The 16,166-nt window shown below is 44.4% G+C and overlaps 1 protein-coding gene across 1 annotated transcript in view; it reads right to left on the reverse strand.

Moving 5' to 3' along the window:
• Positions 1 to 13,690, reverse strand: part of pawr (PRKC, apoptosis, WT1, regulator) — a 58,305-nt gene extending 44,615 nt beyond the window's left edge. Inside the window, exon 1 of the mRNA XM_030046177.1 lies at positions 12,580 to 13,690. Coding sequence (XP_029902037.1) covers positions 12,580 to 13,173 — 594 coding nt within the window. The 5' untranslated portion in view covers positions 13,174 to 13,690. The remainder of the gene's footprint in view (positions 1 to 12,579) is intronic.
• Between the last annotated feature and the right edge of the window lie 2,476 nt (positions 13,691 to 16,166).

Here is a 16,166-nt window from a genome sequence, read left to right on the forward strand (position 1 = left end):
AGCCGTGACACAGAAGACGAGCATGAGACGTGACACGAGCACACGAGCCTGGTAATGAAAACAGCGGTTTACAATACACAAGCATGCACTATGGAAATGTTTTGCCTGCCAAGACCATGCTACTGTCGAGGCAAAAGGGAAAGGAAACAGGAAATTCAATTTCACATGTCAGTCAAACTACATCAGACGCTTGTTCTCCTCGAGTCAGAAACAGCTGCTATTACAATAAAGGAGTAGTTCGCTGTTTTTTTTTTTTTTTTAACCCAGGACGAATTAAAATGCAGCTTCCCAGTTGTACATAGACAACAGGATAAATAGCACAACCTCACCTGCAGCTTTAGTGATAGGAAATTGTTCATTATTATGTCAGGTTACAAATTTTTACAATACATCTCGAACATTTGCAAACATCCACAGAGCCTTGGTAAGCGCTTAAATTCCTGTCACTAAAGCAAGTAGCAAAATTACACTCTGTACAATTATAAATGAAGGAAATCAACATTTTAATATGCCCTGGGTTAAAAAAAAAAAAAAAAATAGTGAACTTGTCCTTTAAAGCCACCCACAAAAGGCATTCTTTAATTTGGCACTATGGGCTAACTCACATACTGACAGCTCAAAATGGCAGAAACACGTAACAATTTGAAATATTTGAAATAAATCATGTAATGTCTGGTCTAACCTGCACATGGCACATTACCAACCCAGCTCGACTGTGATGCTTCGTCCACAAGACAGCCAACATCTAACATGTGAGCTCGGCTTTATCTTGAGAGGGCAGTCATTCACAGCTGCTTACAAAGTTTGTTTTATGCTGTTCAGCTTGAATCATCACTTCCAGTGGGTGGAGAAGTATCAATGGGACACTTTGTGGCAGCTCCGTTAGATGATTCAAGCTGATAAGATGGGGGTTACGTAAAAAAAAACTTTGCCTGGTGCAGCTTTAAACGTCAAACATCACGCAGCCGCCGTGCATTCGGACAATTTGCGACGCTCATCAAGCGCGTTCTTCTGGGATTCATCGCCAGTAAACCGTGCAGCACCCTGTATACATTTGGTGACATTTCAAAAGGGTCCCCCGGGCGCCGTGCGACACACCGTGGCCACCTCTTGCCGTCCTCTAGATAATGGTGGGCCGAGGACTGTTTGCACTTGATCGGGTGACCTTTCGGGCTGACATGAGGAAGATAAATCCAGCCCTGAGGACAGACAGAGCAGGTGACACCAGCCCATTAATACTGTGCTGGATGGCTGCAGATTTCGCTACTGGAGCCGCGGTGAAAAGAGGAGATCGAGCTGGAGAGGACACGGGGGCATAGGCCACACGCGGCTATACCTCATGTTTACTTATAAGCCTTGAGCCAAGAGCCAGAAAATTTCTGTGTCTGGACACAAACAAATGAATAGGGATGCGCGCCGACTCGAGGGCTGCTATGTAAACGAGCTGTTTGAGGAGATGGTCGCGGACAGCAGTCTGTGTTATTAGAATCAAAAGACAACAGAATAAATGGAAAAAATGCGGGTTCGGCATGCCATGCAAAGTAAAATAAATCATGTATCTATAAGCCAAATACCAGAGGAGAGATGAAATCCGGGCATACTAATGGAGGGCACAAAAAAGAAAAGGGGCCGCACACAAAACGAACAAACAAGAGCCGGTGCAGCGAAAGAGAGAGGGAGGTGAAGTTCTGTGTAAAGCATAAGCAATCAGCCAGGGCAGCTCGTGATGAAAATCCAATCTGTCACGCCAAACTGAAGAGTTTCATTGGCTATGAATCTTTAAGGAGGCTGGCGGCGCCGCAGGCAAAGGTTAATACTCACAGAGGAGGTAGGGCTACGAGACGCCGCTACACTAAAAAGAAAAAAACGACTGCTCTGCCTCCCTTTCTCTGAACATGAAGGCATGCCTGAAATGTCCCGATATCGCCCGTCTGTCTCCCACCCCGGCACTTCGTCTTTCACTCACAGGTTTTGGGGCGTAGCTGTGCGGTCAGATGGCAACAGGCAGAACCAATTACAACCAGCATCAATTATGCATCTTCTTGCTATCGGTGAGAGGAGACAAGGAAAAGGAAAAAGGTCCAGACAGAAATTCATAAATATGCAGTGGAAGACAACATGTTCATAACACAGAACGCCCCGCAGGGGTTTGGAGTATTCCACTGGTATGACTGGGACAGTTTACAGTGAAATGAGCAAAATTGCGTTTGGTTTCTGTGTGTTTCATGTTTTCTCCAAGAAATATAGAAAAACATTGTAAGTAGTGAGTGTATTTGCCACCCCTCTATTTGTAAGCCACCTCAACAGGTCATTACCTCAGCTGGGTGTAAGCATTACTGCTGATGTGTTATACTGTTAACTAGTTCACAATTAATATATTGATGTAACTTTATTTTTGGATGCGTCTAACATCCTGCAGCCGGGCTTTATGTTGGGTTGTATGACAAATGCATGCATTAGATGAAAATCCCATCAGTCTGCATTATGCAAAGTGTGTTTTATCATGCAATTGCACCTCTGTCCTGTCAAAGTTCAAACAGCAGAGGTGTGGCAGTTTTTTGTGGGGTTTTCCATACCCATTCCTTTGACTTTATTTATATTTGGGGCACCAGTGCAGATTTGGAATAATACTGCTGTGATGTAATGTCCTTCCCTTTTTTAAAAACATGTCCTTGTTTTCTATGGTGCAAGCTCACAGCGCGGGATCATCTGATCTGAGTTCACCAGACAGGAAAAGTCCTGCAGCACACTTTGCTTCCTCAAGAAGGAAAAAAAAAAAAAATAATGAAAGTTGCACTTTGTACCATAGCTTTAGAAAAGTGCAGGCAGGTTTACTTTGGCTGCACATGACAAGAAAAACAACATTTGACAGGTAAGGGTATAATGCCACAAACAAAGCAAGCTCCTTGGTGAGTGGTGCCCTGATCTAGGCCCGTAAACAGGGTGTGCCTCTGATGTCACGACTGGCACTGGGCACTGCTTACTGTTGTATTTGTCTACACTGTTGCTAGAGCCATGTGTTTACATAGCCACACATCAATATCACTTCAAGTCACCAGATGACAATCTCGTGATGTAAGAATATAAATGTGGCTCAGTCACAGGGGAGTTATGTGGGTCAGGAGCAGGAGGGAGCTACAGGAACAGCAGGTTCTCGGCAACATCAGGTGATGCTCAGTGTCCTTTGGCTCCACGCTGCTCTTGTGACACACGATGTGCCGAAACACATCAACAGCTATTATCCTGCGAGTTCCCATTGCATTTAAAGGTTGCCAGGCTAATCAGTGATACGAAACCAGAATGTAGCCGGGGGTCATCAGAGCTCGTCGCCTTGTTCAATCGATATCAAAAAGAATGATTAGTGTTTAATGTGACGATGTACACAAGGTATCACGCAGGAACCGGCTCCATCCTGCAGCTCCGCCGCATGGCTAATACGGGTCACACAAAAGTGCCAGACTGGGACTCTTACCAGGTGCAGGAGAAAGTTGGAAATGGAATAAAAGGTGTTTGGAAGGTGGTATAATATCACTCCTGCCAGCGTCCTGTGTTGTGGGTTGAAGTGGTGCGCTACCTTGGTAAATAGCACTGATGAGCCCTCACACTTCACTCCTACAGGCTGGCACACACAGATACACATGCTCACACAGACACGCTCCAGCTTCAAAGCCTGGCCTTGATAACAAGTAGGCCCTCCTCTCGACTGCGGCAGGTTTCAAACTCCTTTGTTTGGTGGAAAGGCTTAAAGATCAAGGCTTCGTACCTTTGGCAGTTTAAAACCGCACATTTATTCGATTTCAGGACTTCAGCTGCATTCCAGGCCTGTTTCACTGAGCTATGTTTTCAATACTGTGTCCTTTTGATGCATGGCTGGCTGTGACCTATTTACCATTCTCAAGCACGATAGGAAATACATTCTCTGCATGTAACCTAAAATTCAGGTATTAAGTTGTCAAAACTGGAAAATTAAATCAATTTACCAGAGCTGAACAGTCCTAATTTAAATATATTTATATATATTTTGAACAATTCAGTTTTGCTACAGTGAACAGCCAAATGTTTCTCAATTTTTAAAACAGTGCTGAGCTTAAAGCAGAATGCCAATGACTAAATAATTTCCTTACCACACAGTTCTTCTTATGTATTGTTTTAATAAATCTTTATTTTCATTCAAGTGCCATGCCAAGAGTAGCAGAATACCAATGAAGCTCTGTATTCAAATGTTTTTTTTTTGTCTGCCTGAGGACAGTTCAGTTTGTATTTGTGGAAATTAGGTTTGTTCCCCCCGTAGCAAGAAATGAGCGAGAAACAAAAAAAACAACTGCCAAACAAAACACTGAAGCCAACATTCCTCGAGCTGCGTCTGGTTTCGCCATGACACTTTCCCTCTCAACAGCTCGTAACGAAAGCCCAGGGAAGTTTATGGCTTGTGTTTGCTCGTCACTTGTCAAGTGCGGGTCGGGTTACTCAGGTAGCGCGTGGAGAGCGAGCTCCAGATAAGCCGTGCTTATCAGGAGAAACAGTTTGAGTGAGATCCATGGTGACATCACGCAGAGGCAGCGTGTGAAAGCAGACACAATCACCCTGCTGCAGTGCGCTCGCTCACATCAACATACTGAGACTGGGACTGTCCACCGTGCAGTGGAACAGGGATGAGGACTCTGTCTCATGTCCATCTGTTTAACGTGAAGACGCTGCCGGCTAATACTAAACAGTGTCTACAGCACACTCTCCCTAGAATACTGTTTTGGCAATCAGTGTGATAGAAACTCAACAGACTACACCGTTTTTTTTACTGATTGGAAATGATGAAACACATTTGGATGCCTTCCAACTTTAAATTTCAAAAACAGCTAGTGCTCAAATACAAAAAAAAAATGCATCTCAACTGATATTTCAGTTTATTTTTGTTTTTCATGAACTTCTCATTTACTGTTGCCCCTTGTGTAATTCTTCCCTTTCCACAATGCACTGCAATGTGGGAGAAAAGCATGCAGTAACTGTACACTCAAAATACTGAGCCAATTCAGGATGGACTGTATGTACGGCATTCTTGAGTCCACGACATTTTCATACTTTTACAGTGTGAAGACACTAAATATTCAAAACTTGGTTCGAGTGAGTATGTAGTTTGCTTTTGGGACACAGTTGAGGGATGATTGTTGGCACTGCGTTCTGGCATTAAAAAGCAATACTTTGGCTGGTCTGACAGAAGAAATTTAATAATTTAACTTCCTCCATCCTGGTTCTGATGTGCTCCTCTCCCAGCTGAAAAGCCTGATATACCAGCTTGCAGCAGGTTGCTGCAGAGCAACCCGTGTTGACTTTGGCTACGCCCTACGTGGGAGAACAGCAGAGCTCCATGAGAGCAAAGCATCACCATTTGTTGTGTTGAGAACTTGGATATCAAATGATTGTCAAGTTGTTGATTATTCCCACCTCATTATTGTGATTTTTCTGACACAGATCAAAAGGACCCTCTCCAGGTGTCTGTGTCCCACACAGAGCTGTCACATTATCCAGGTTATTTCTGTTCTGGTTTTCACAAATCCAGTGTGAATGATGTATCATACTGCAGGCGTCCTAAAATGAAATGCCAGTATTTCAAATTAATCACTTTTTAAAAAAATCTTCCTCCATATGGAACCAAGCTATTTTGATATAACCACAGAGTGAGAAACACTAAATAAGGGTACCAGGGGACCAAATGGCAGCGAGTGGGAAAAAGCAAAAGTAGGGTCTCTGTGTTATTCTACTTTAATGAATATAAACAGACAGAATCCCAAATGTCTAATCACACAGAGTGGTCTGATTAGGGATGACTCACAGATTCCCCTGTTATCAACAAACACACAAAAATGTCCACCAAACAAGTTACATATAACACACACACACACACACACACACACACACCCTTCTGTGGCTAGATCAGCAGGGGAAGGCTGTGCAGATCAGCGGACAAGCTTTAATCCGCTAATTTCTTACTCTAAGCACCCTGCTGTGTGTGTGTGTGTGTGTGTGTGTGTGTGTGTGTGTGTGTGTGTGCTGTCCTACTAGGAAGAAGCCCGGCAGCTAAGTACAGCGCGTTCCCACCACATTCACACAAGGATGGGCTTCTTATTTTCAAAAACGGAGGCATGAGAACGATTACCCCTTGTCTCGGTATGGCACCATAAACTTATTAGGATTAAAATCCCTCGCAGTTAAATTTCTACAAGCCGAATGTCAATTACCATAACGCACAGCTTCTGGTGTTAATGTTCTCGGCGTGCTGGCTGGTAATGAGGAAGGCAGATAAGAGAAAGGGGATCAGGACAAAATTGAAAGCGCATGAGGCTTTCGATGTGTGCAAAGGAAGTGAGAAGGTGTAAAATTACTGAGCGAGACATTCAACTTGAACTTCCAGAGCAAAGGAATGTTATGCATCCAGGGTCAGACGAGGACTAGGCTATTAATTTTGACAATGTTGTGCGCCTGCAGAGAAAACAGTCTAAGTGCATTTGGTTAAATATTTACATGGGTTATCCTGCCCGGTGGGTCTAGCCGATCTATTTAACTGTGCCTCGGGGCCTCTGATCGATGAACATTCCCTCGGATCAATCATCTCTGCCCTATTCAGGCTCTGATTGTACAGCTTCAGGAGGACATGGGCCAACACTGACACAACAATAGCTGGCTGATACCACCCGTGCACATCCTGGATCTGGCGCACAATCGGGAGTTAATGATTAGCCGCAAAGACAGCCGCCGTGTCACTCCGGCAGTAGCGGAGGAGTGAGTAATGTCACGCGCAAACACGAAGTCCAGACCCGCCTCGGTAAGGAAACCACCTTCGACGAGGCCCTGTCCTCTGACACAAAGGCTGGCTTTAGTGCTTGCGTGAGCTCATGCCGAGTTACCCTCCGCTGGGCAGGATTCTGGGACGGAGATACGAGGAAACCACAACTGCTGCGTTGTGTTAAGGGGAGAGGAGAGAGCGAGCCAGGCCGGAGGGGGACCGGGCTTGTTCTCACTTAAGCACTTGACATGTGCTCTGGATGTTGGTGCGCGGGGCAGTCCAGGTTTTAAATGACTGTGCATTCTTGAACAAGCAGTACAGGGGGACATTCTTGTTCAGTAATAATCTACAGTCTGCGCCACAGAGTTCCTTAATAGCCATAACTAAAGAGCAGTGACCTAGATAAAGGACCATGAACATTGTGTGTGCCACGTACAAACAATAGCAAAAGTCCAACTCTGCATTTCAAAGTGACAGAGACTATTTCTGTCATCATACCAGCATTCTTATTTGGTTATCAACACTGAGTTTAATATAGAAACCTCAGATAGCGCTAAAACCATCCAGCAATGTGTTACCACACTTGACCTGGGCAGCTTTGGAGCAACATTTCAGCAGAAGTGTCGACGTCGGCTGGGTGTCTGTCTTTGCCCGACCTCTGTGAGCGAAATACTTCCATATTTCGCCCCTGGCAACAGTTTTGTCAACCAGTTTCGCTGGGCTGGGATTCAGTTCAAGATGTGGCGAACTGCTTGACCCTGTTGCCATGTTTTCAGCTGTCTGACAGGCAGACTGCAGCGCCGTCTCGTCCAATCCTCCTACTTCTTGCGTTAGCTAATCCAAAATTAAAATGGAAATCCGTCCTCCATTCGGCAAACGGATTAAATTGATATAAAATGCAATGCTGGTTTCAAGTCTCTGCAAAAGTTTTGAAGTTGCACCAAAATCTTGTTTATTGTGACAACACTAGAATAGACATTAATACTTTCCCAACCTAGTAAAATGGACACAGGATGTTCTGACCCTTTGGGAATGCTATCATAAACAACTGGATGTGACTGTGATTTGGAAAGTGAGGGGGTGAGAATGATGCTGTATGACTTGTGGTTGGATTTTTGGGGGGGTATTAGTGCAGGACTGTATGTACTGTGTATCATTTTAATGTTTCTTGATAAGAGTCTCTCCGACTCTCATGCAGTGATCTGATCTCACCCGACAGCACAATGGATGGTCATTCACTGTGGCTCACCTAGTCAGGGGCCACTTTAATGAGAGCTGAAGTTTACGTAACATTCCTACAAACTGAACAAAACCACGTGCCGCGGTCCATTACAAGGGTGCTGGGTGTTTTATGAGGTGCTGAGAGACCCCTGGGTGCCCCTGTGGAAAGGGGCCTACCTGGGAACTACTGTATGTTGCAGAAGCAGACAGCGCTTCCACATTCTTTCCCTCGCTTTTCCTCCCTTGGAAATTCCCCAACTTTCGCAGAACAGCTCTATTGGGACTTTTTCCTATTAGTCACCCCTTGAAACTTGTCCAGTGACAGTGGCCCTTGTAAACAATCTAGGGATCATTCCAACAACTCAACCAAACAAAATGTTCTTGGGAACTCTGCTGGTGCTTCTGGCTCGGGGAGCTTCATTTTGAGAAACACTTGTTTCAATTAAAGAGTTTAACATTCCTGTTGTTCAACCAACAAGTAAAGAGAGAAAAAAAAAAGAAAAACACCCAGCTTAAATAACTCTTTGCTTACCTAAGTCCATGATAAAATCCCTGTGGTATTTGCTGTGATGATGTGACCTTGTTTGGAGAAGGTTTTAAGAGCAAGTGAAACATGCTCCACCCAATGCAGATTTACATGCTTGCATTCCTTCACACACATGTGAATCGAGAACATAAATGTAATTTGGACGAACTACTGTTAGCCTTTATGCATCATTTCTCTTAAACACCACTTCTGACCCGTTTGACGAGGCGTACTACAACAAAGAGAGGCCATGGCCTGCTTTTGGAAACCTGGAAAACAGCAATTACAACAGGAAAAACGGCATCCGGCTGTACACAAACTGAACATGAGTGAGAGAGAAACTGAAACAAAATCCTGACATGGGTTGAAGAGGCAAAGGAGTACAAACAGTAGAGTACATCCAGAAAGTGCTGTTAAGGCAGGAAAAGCTGCGGCAGTGAGGGCCTCCCATGATACTAAGTTCATTTCCCACAAATCTGTGGCTTGCTTAGAGAGGGACTGTTTTCGAGAGCGGATGGCTACTTTATCAAAACTTTGTCAAACCATGCATCCTCCAGGGGTGCGCCGAGGCCAAGCTGGATCTCATCTTGTTCAAAATGCAAACCCGGCTCTCGGCATGGCCCGTGTCCCGAAGACACGCATCTTCACCTTTCACTGACAGCATGCAACAGCACTGCTTATTTCAGCACCACAGGCTCAAATGATCCACAGGAGAGTCAGGCTCACACAAGACAAGGCATTCAGTTTAAGGCATTTGCTGATTAATGTTGCAGTCGGAGCAAGAGAAATATTTTTATTTTTAAAAAATTGCTCAATGTGACTCCAAGTTCATATGGGCTTAAATAAGGTTGTTAAATAAGATGTCAGCTGGCATTTGAGCTCTAGAAAACACACCCATCGGATTAGAGTTATCAACAAATGGGCCACAAATTTTTAGAGTTCAAGCCAATTTTTCCAAAAATCAGTGTTACATTTATTAGCATTTGGCTGATCCAATTTCATACTGAAATAATAAATGCCAAGAAACTGCTTTGTCTGGTATTCAAGGGGAAAGTGCAAAGATCCAACTAGCAGATACTACATGTGTCACATACACGTGGTTTGGCATTTCACTTCTGAGGCATCTGCATAAGACAAAGCATTCTAATAACCGCCTGGATTCAAAAAGGAACCTGTTAAACAGGCATCGGCCTTGGCTGCCACGTAGTCCTATCACCAGTGTGCTAATTGCCACAGCACTTGGCATAGATCCGTATCGTCCGTTAAACAGTGAACTTTTCAGCTACGCTGCCGACAAACGGCTGTGAAGGCCCAGTAGGCCACGGTGGCCTCTATCAGGCGGATCCAGTTGTCCACACGAAACAAAGTGTGTGTTTTCTGGCCGAGTGTACAAAAAGAGGCTCATAATTCACCGAGGCCGTAAAAAGCCATGCGCCGCCAAACAACAAGCAGCGTAAATCAATCAGCGCAGTGAGAAAGAACATGTCTTTATTTCTCCGCACACGCTCGGACTCACCGCCAGATTCTTTGGTTGCATAAGCACGTCGTGGGCAGGTCAAAGGTCAGCAACCACCGCAAACACTTCCCAGTCTGAGGCAGCGAGCAAGGGAGAGAGAAAAGAGACACCTTTCTGGAATGCAGGAGGTGGTATCGATTGACGCCATGCAGAAAGTGAGTGTTTGCTCCAGTAAAGCATGAAACTATTATCAGGCCTTTATAACCCCAACAGTCAGAAGATTGGGTTCCCTGTTTGCTCCGAAATCCCCCTCAACAGCTATTATGCTCCACAGAACAAGCAGGGAGATAATCCCAGGCATCCCTATTCACACCTGTCCACTCATATTCTCTGCACAAAAGGAGCTTGTGTGAGGGAGTTTTCACTCGCATAATGTGGCACTGTTTACATGCAACAGGAGGGGGAAAGAGAAACACTGTGCAAAGGAATATGTGAAGATGTGCTGCCCTGCCAATTTTTTGAAATTTATGTTTCGCTCCATTTCCAGGCTCTGCAGGATCACAGACCATGATTTTACCACCTCAGAGAGAGAGAGAGCTTCCATTATTAAACTGGGATCAAAAAACTTGAGCTTTTTTTTTTTTTTTTTTCTTCTACTCTGTTTTTGTGTATGCAACATTGACATTATTGTGAGCTGACTGGGAAGTGTTGATAAAAAAAATCAGTTAATGTCACAAATTGGAGATAAACAATAAACATTTCATTGATTCAAAATTTAAAAAAGTATGATAGTTACTGGCCTGATGTTATCTTTTTCCAATTGTGCTGAAAAGTTATCTATACTCCTAATTGTAAATATGCAAATATATATATTCAAAATTATGTATTTTCTGTCATATTTTCTTTGATTGTTTGGGGATGTAATATCAAGCATGTGACTATCCCATGTGATCTAATGATGAGCTTTACTTAAAATGGTGAATTTGCAGCCTGTGGTTTTTCAGATTTTAAGTGTGAGGTGGCCTCAAAATGTCAGTGTGATCTACAGAGGGGGCTACAGTGTGTTGCTGTTCAAAAACAAAAGTTGTCTTTCTTGGCAAAGTATGGTTAGAGAAAAACCGAAGAAAAATATCTGCAGACATGAAAAGAGCGAACACCAAAACCTTTCACATCATTACACACATATGCAAATTGGCTCTTTGAAAGGGGGCGTGACTCGTGTATAACATACATATGTTTCTTCAACAAAGCATTGAAAACTACAACTATCGCCTCTTTAATGAGGCTATTTGCATAATTGTGCCGTGATAGAGCTGTCAAAGGAGGGCTTAGACGATCTAATCGGCTGGTTAAACGTGTGACCTCATTGACCTCTCAACATGACACCCCTAACTCTTTCACAGAGGCAGATCGCAGGTCAATTGAAATGTCTGAGTCAATAGATGTTATGTATAGAAATGTGTCTTTGTGGCTGACTGATAGAGAGCTGACTCAGGGCCATTCATACAAACTATGCTTAGACAATGCATTCCAGATGGGATCACAGAGTTCCAGTTGATAGATCAAACTGGAAGTGGATTGTCTCTCTCTCTCTCTGTCAAAAAATCAGCATACCACTTCATCAGATTACCTCCCACCACCCCCTCAATAAAAAGTCTGTTCCCCCACTTTACAACATAATCAGCTGCCTATGGGCATGATCAAACATATCTGGCACAGAGTACTGAACCCTAGCATTAGAGTCTGGCTTATGACCAGTTCTCCAACTGCTTTGCTCTGGCACTGCTGTGCACCTAATAACAGGATGTAGAGCGCCAACTGAGACACCAAGTTGTGCTGCCCCGAGGGCACCGTACTCAGGGCGGCTGTCAAGTATGAAAAGGAAAAAGGATTTGGGGGGGATGGGTCGTGGGGGTGATATGGACCGGTTCCTGAGTCTTAGAGGCCTCACACCAGCATCACACCACATAAAAACATGTTCGTTCCAACATGTATAACTTAACAGGCTCTCAAAGTATGTTGTGGGTGTAATAACAGCATGGTCTGACTTGTGGAGTGCCGGCTGGCACAGCGAGGCCTGCCGCGGAACGGCCTCACATCACAGTTCCTGCATGTGTGGAATCAGAGGCATTAGCCACAGACGTGATTTAAATTCAATAACAACGTCATCTTCCCCAAACCAACCCCCTTTCTCCCAGTTTCTCTCTCCCCAGCTGAACTGAGGGCTGTGTTCATTTCTCTTGCCAAACAGAGCATGTCTGCTTGGTGGAAGCAGATATGCTCACATGAAAAGTCTGGAACTATAGGCATCATTCTGATGTCTGAATTCACAGCCATTTTGACAAAGGTATTCTTCTTCTTCTTCTTTTTTTTTTTTTTTTTTTTACTTGCAACTAAATTAGACTCAGTACAGGTGAGCACCCAGCCTGCTGAAATGTCCTTGAACAAGACACTGAGCCCACACTAGCTGGATGCACACTGTTCTGCAGCTGAGCCTGACCCTGAGGAGGCAGGGTACAAGAGAAAAGCAGCTTCCCATACACCACAGGCAGTTACACAGTCACATCATCACATGAAACAAAAGTTGGGCTGACTCACCTCATTGGAAGGCATGCTGACAACACCTGTTGATCTGCGCTTTTCCCTCAACTTCCTCTTCTCTATCTGCCCTTTCCCCTTCCTGGCACTGGGACCAGAGCTCTTCTTCTCCTTGCCCTTGCTGGGAGAGGGGCTCTCCTTGTCACTGTCATGGCATGCCGAGGGGCTGGAGTCCTGGGAGGCGCACTGTTGAGCTTTCTCACTCTGCGGCGGGGTCTTCTTCAAGTTGCTCACTGGGGTGGCGGTGGCGGTGGGTGCAGGGTGCACAGGGTGGTGCGTTTCCTCCTCGGGTCTCTTCAGAGCGGAGCCGGAGGAGGACCGAGCCACCGGGCACGGCGTCAGGCAGTTCCCAGCGGGGCCGCCGCCGCCGCCGCCGCCTCCTCCTCGGTCAGGGTTGCCGTTGTTGGTGGGCTCGGGGCCCGGAGCGGCGGCGCGCGTCTCGCCCCTGCTGCCGTTGCTGTTGCTGGTGCCCAGGGGCGCACCGGTGGCTGCGGCAATGTCCCCAAGCATTTTCGCTCTCATTTTCTCCCGTTTGGCCTTCCATTCCTCCAGAAAGTCCGTCGTTGCGTTTGATTTAAATCCACCCGTTGCCATGATCCCTTTTGTAAAAGTTCCTCCAAGCACGCCAAGTTGGTGAGAATGAACTTAACGCACTTGTTGAAGTTTCTACTGAACTTTCAGCTCTCAGCTCCCGTCCTAATGACACCACATTCCTCAAGTGATTAATCCGGGGGCTACTGACAGGTAGGAGGAAAATGAAGTCAGCCTCGCGACAAAACAAACTTTGGACTATCTAGGTTTACTGCCTCTTTTCCCAACCACAGAGAGCTATTACATAACGTCAATAAAGCAACAGGTTCCCAATTTACGCTGCGAAGTTATGCGGCAAAAGTTGCAAAGCTCCGGGTTTCTCTATGAACTTTACTCCGGTGAGTTTTTTGGGAAGTACGCCGAAGTTGCCGACAGTGGAGCCGAAGTCTAAGCCTGCGGTGGAAAGTCACCTGCGGAGCTGCTCTACTTGATTAAGCGCTCTCCCGGCTCTCTCAGGTGTGACCGAGGTCCGCTCACATGAATGGCGCTGTCTGGAGCGCTGAGAGCCGCTGCGCTCTGCCCCCTGGCACACCGGGCTAGTCCGACAACACACGAACACTCCCGAATGAAGCCGAAGGGAAGTCAGCCCACAACCCCAGTGCAAAATCAATGTTAACATTCCGGTAGGGGCTTTACATGTATTGTGGTGTCAGCTATTTTTTTTTTTAAATTTACATCTTGAAATATTCCTACAGGGACGCACATACAATATATGCACACTTGTATGCTTATCATACTTTATAGTGCTTTTGAAATCCTATGATAATCTATAATATTTCTTTAATATTCCTAAAGAGATGGGTCAGTAACACCCAACAGTGTATTCACAGTAATTTTGAAGCATATTTTTCTTGTGATATTCCTATAATATTCCTATGATATTTTTAAGGAAGATGACTGTGTTTCCAAATAAATTCAGTGTAGTTTCTCTGGAATCACGTTATTATTATTATTTTTTTAATAATACTCTTAAAGGGAAATTCAGTTTACTCAATAGAGGCCTTATTCTGCTTATTTGTTTTATTGTTTGTTTGTTTTTTTCTCTGGTATTATTATATGATAATATTGTGATATTTTTAGAGTCTAATACAAGGCACTCTCTCCCTTTTCTTGTATCCCAATGTTTGTGATAACATAATATTTTTATGTTATGAATGAGACTGAACTGAATTATTTCCCACCGCACAATAATATTTGTTCTAGTCTTACAACTGCAGTTACAGTGATATAATGGTGGTTTACATGCTGGGTGCATTTCAGTGGTAATTTCAGTGGTAGGTTGTGTTCATTTCAGTGGTTACTGATGTGTATCTTTAAAAAGAGGTGGGTCAATTCTTCTCCAAACAAACTATGACGTTGCCTTACAATACCACAGTGTTTGTCATTTATTGCTGTTGTTTATAGTCTTCAATAGGCCTTTGATATGGATACTGCCGGAGCGAAGCATTTCTGCAGAACACTGTGTTGATGATTGACTGCTCCCACGCAGATCCCACAGACTGACTCCCTTAGGCTCTGGGTGAGTCACCCGACCAAGGCTGATCAGAGGTGAATCCTCCTTGTTCATCTCCAGCAGCAGTGTCGATGCACAACCTGTCCAGTTTGGCAAGATACATACTTCACTGCTGCATAAAGGCAGGTGGAAAACAACAAGGGAGGGCTCAGAAGGGCCTATTTGTCATTTTGGAGTTGTACACCTGAAAAACATTCTCCATGAGATATGTATTATGACACAATGTGACAGGACCTGGTGGCATAGATAGTTTTTCTCCAGCTTGGTTCAACTCTCTAACTTTTCTTCTAACTTTATTGGAGTTTTTTTTTTTTTCGTTGCATTTGGGAAGTTGTCCTCTTGCTGAAGTTAATTTGGCACTCCTGTGCAATGATCCAGGCTTAAAGGAAATATAATTCATCCAACATACTGGAGCTCATTGGTGTGTGTTGATGCAAAGCTCCATTGTAATAACTCTGCTTGGCATTCCAATGAGACTCAATCCCATTGCATACTGCCATTATCTAACTCTACAGGCCATTTACAGCACTGCACAGGTTCCCCCCACCCTGGTGATTTAAACCTGCTATAGGTCTTACTGTCAGAAATCTAATTTCATGCCGGGTTAATGGCACTATAAGTTAACAGTGTTGTAGGGTGCGGCTAGATCGAGCTTCATGCCGTTAGATGTGTGTGTGTGACCTGCTACCAAGGGTGCAGTGACTTTCAGGCATCTTCATAATCGATACGCAGGATATTTCCCCCTCAAAAATGTCACTGATGTATGTAAAATGATAGTGGTTACATCTTGAAAGTGCAAAAGAGCTTTTGATGGACTAGGTCAAGCCTCTGATATTATATATGATACAAATATGACACAAGAGATCAATTTGGTGGATGGGAGGCCAGAGCCGGGCTTTCAACCATTATCTCTGCATGTGCCAGCCCCGTTAAAGATAATGAGAAAACTAATAGGTGTAGCTGGAGAGTGAGGCGCCTCGGCTAAAAATAAACCCTGATCTATGGACTCAGGTCACACTGCTGCATATTTAGCATTTTTCTGTCTGCTCTTGAGAAGGGGAAAAAAAATCAGGGGGCATGAGGGTTGTCGCTGAGTGTTTCCTTCCATGCCAACACAAACTCTGTCCGCTGCTTTCAGCTAAATCCCATTTAGCATTCCAGTAATGTATTTCCAAAGAGAGATATGGGAGTCAGGGTGCTCAAGCTTCTTTTTGAGTGTTTCAAAAGGGTATGCTACCCTCTCGCTTAGGACACTTTATGGTTTGTTCTTTTTTTTAATAAATGGCAGTATCAGTCCTTTGAACACATTTGTGGTGAATAAGGAAAATACAGGGCTTGCCAAACCATAAAATCATCATTGCCAGTGGCTCAAAATTTATATTAAACATAATACTGTGTAATGGCTGCTCTTGTGTTCACAGGTTTTCATTTATTTGACTGTAATGTTTCAGTCAAAAGCTATTAGGTGACCAATTTTGTGGCC

The sequence above is a fragment of the Myripristis murdjan genome, chromosome 23, assembly GCF_902150065.1.
Source record: "Myripristis murdjan chromosome 23, fMyrMur1.1, whole genome shotgun sequence".
In the NCBI taxonomy this organism is placed as follows: domain Eukaryota; kingdom Metazoa; phylum Chordata; class Actinopteri; order Holocentriformes; family Holocentridae; genus Myripristis; species Myripristis murdjan.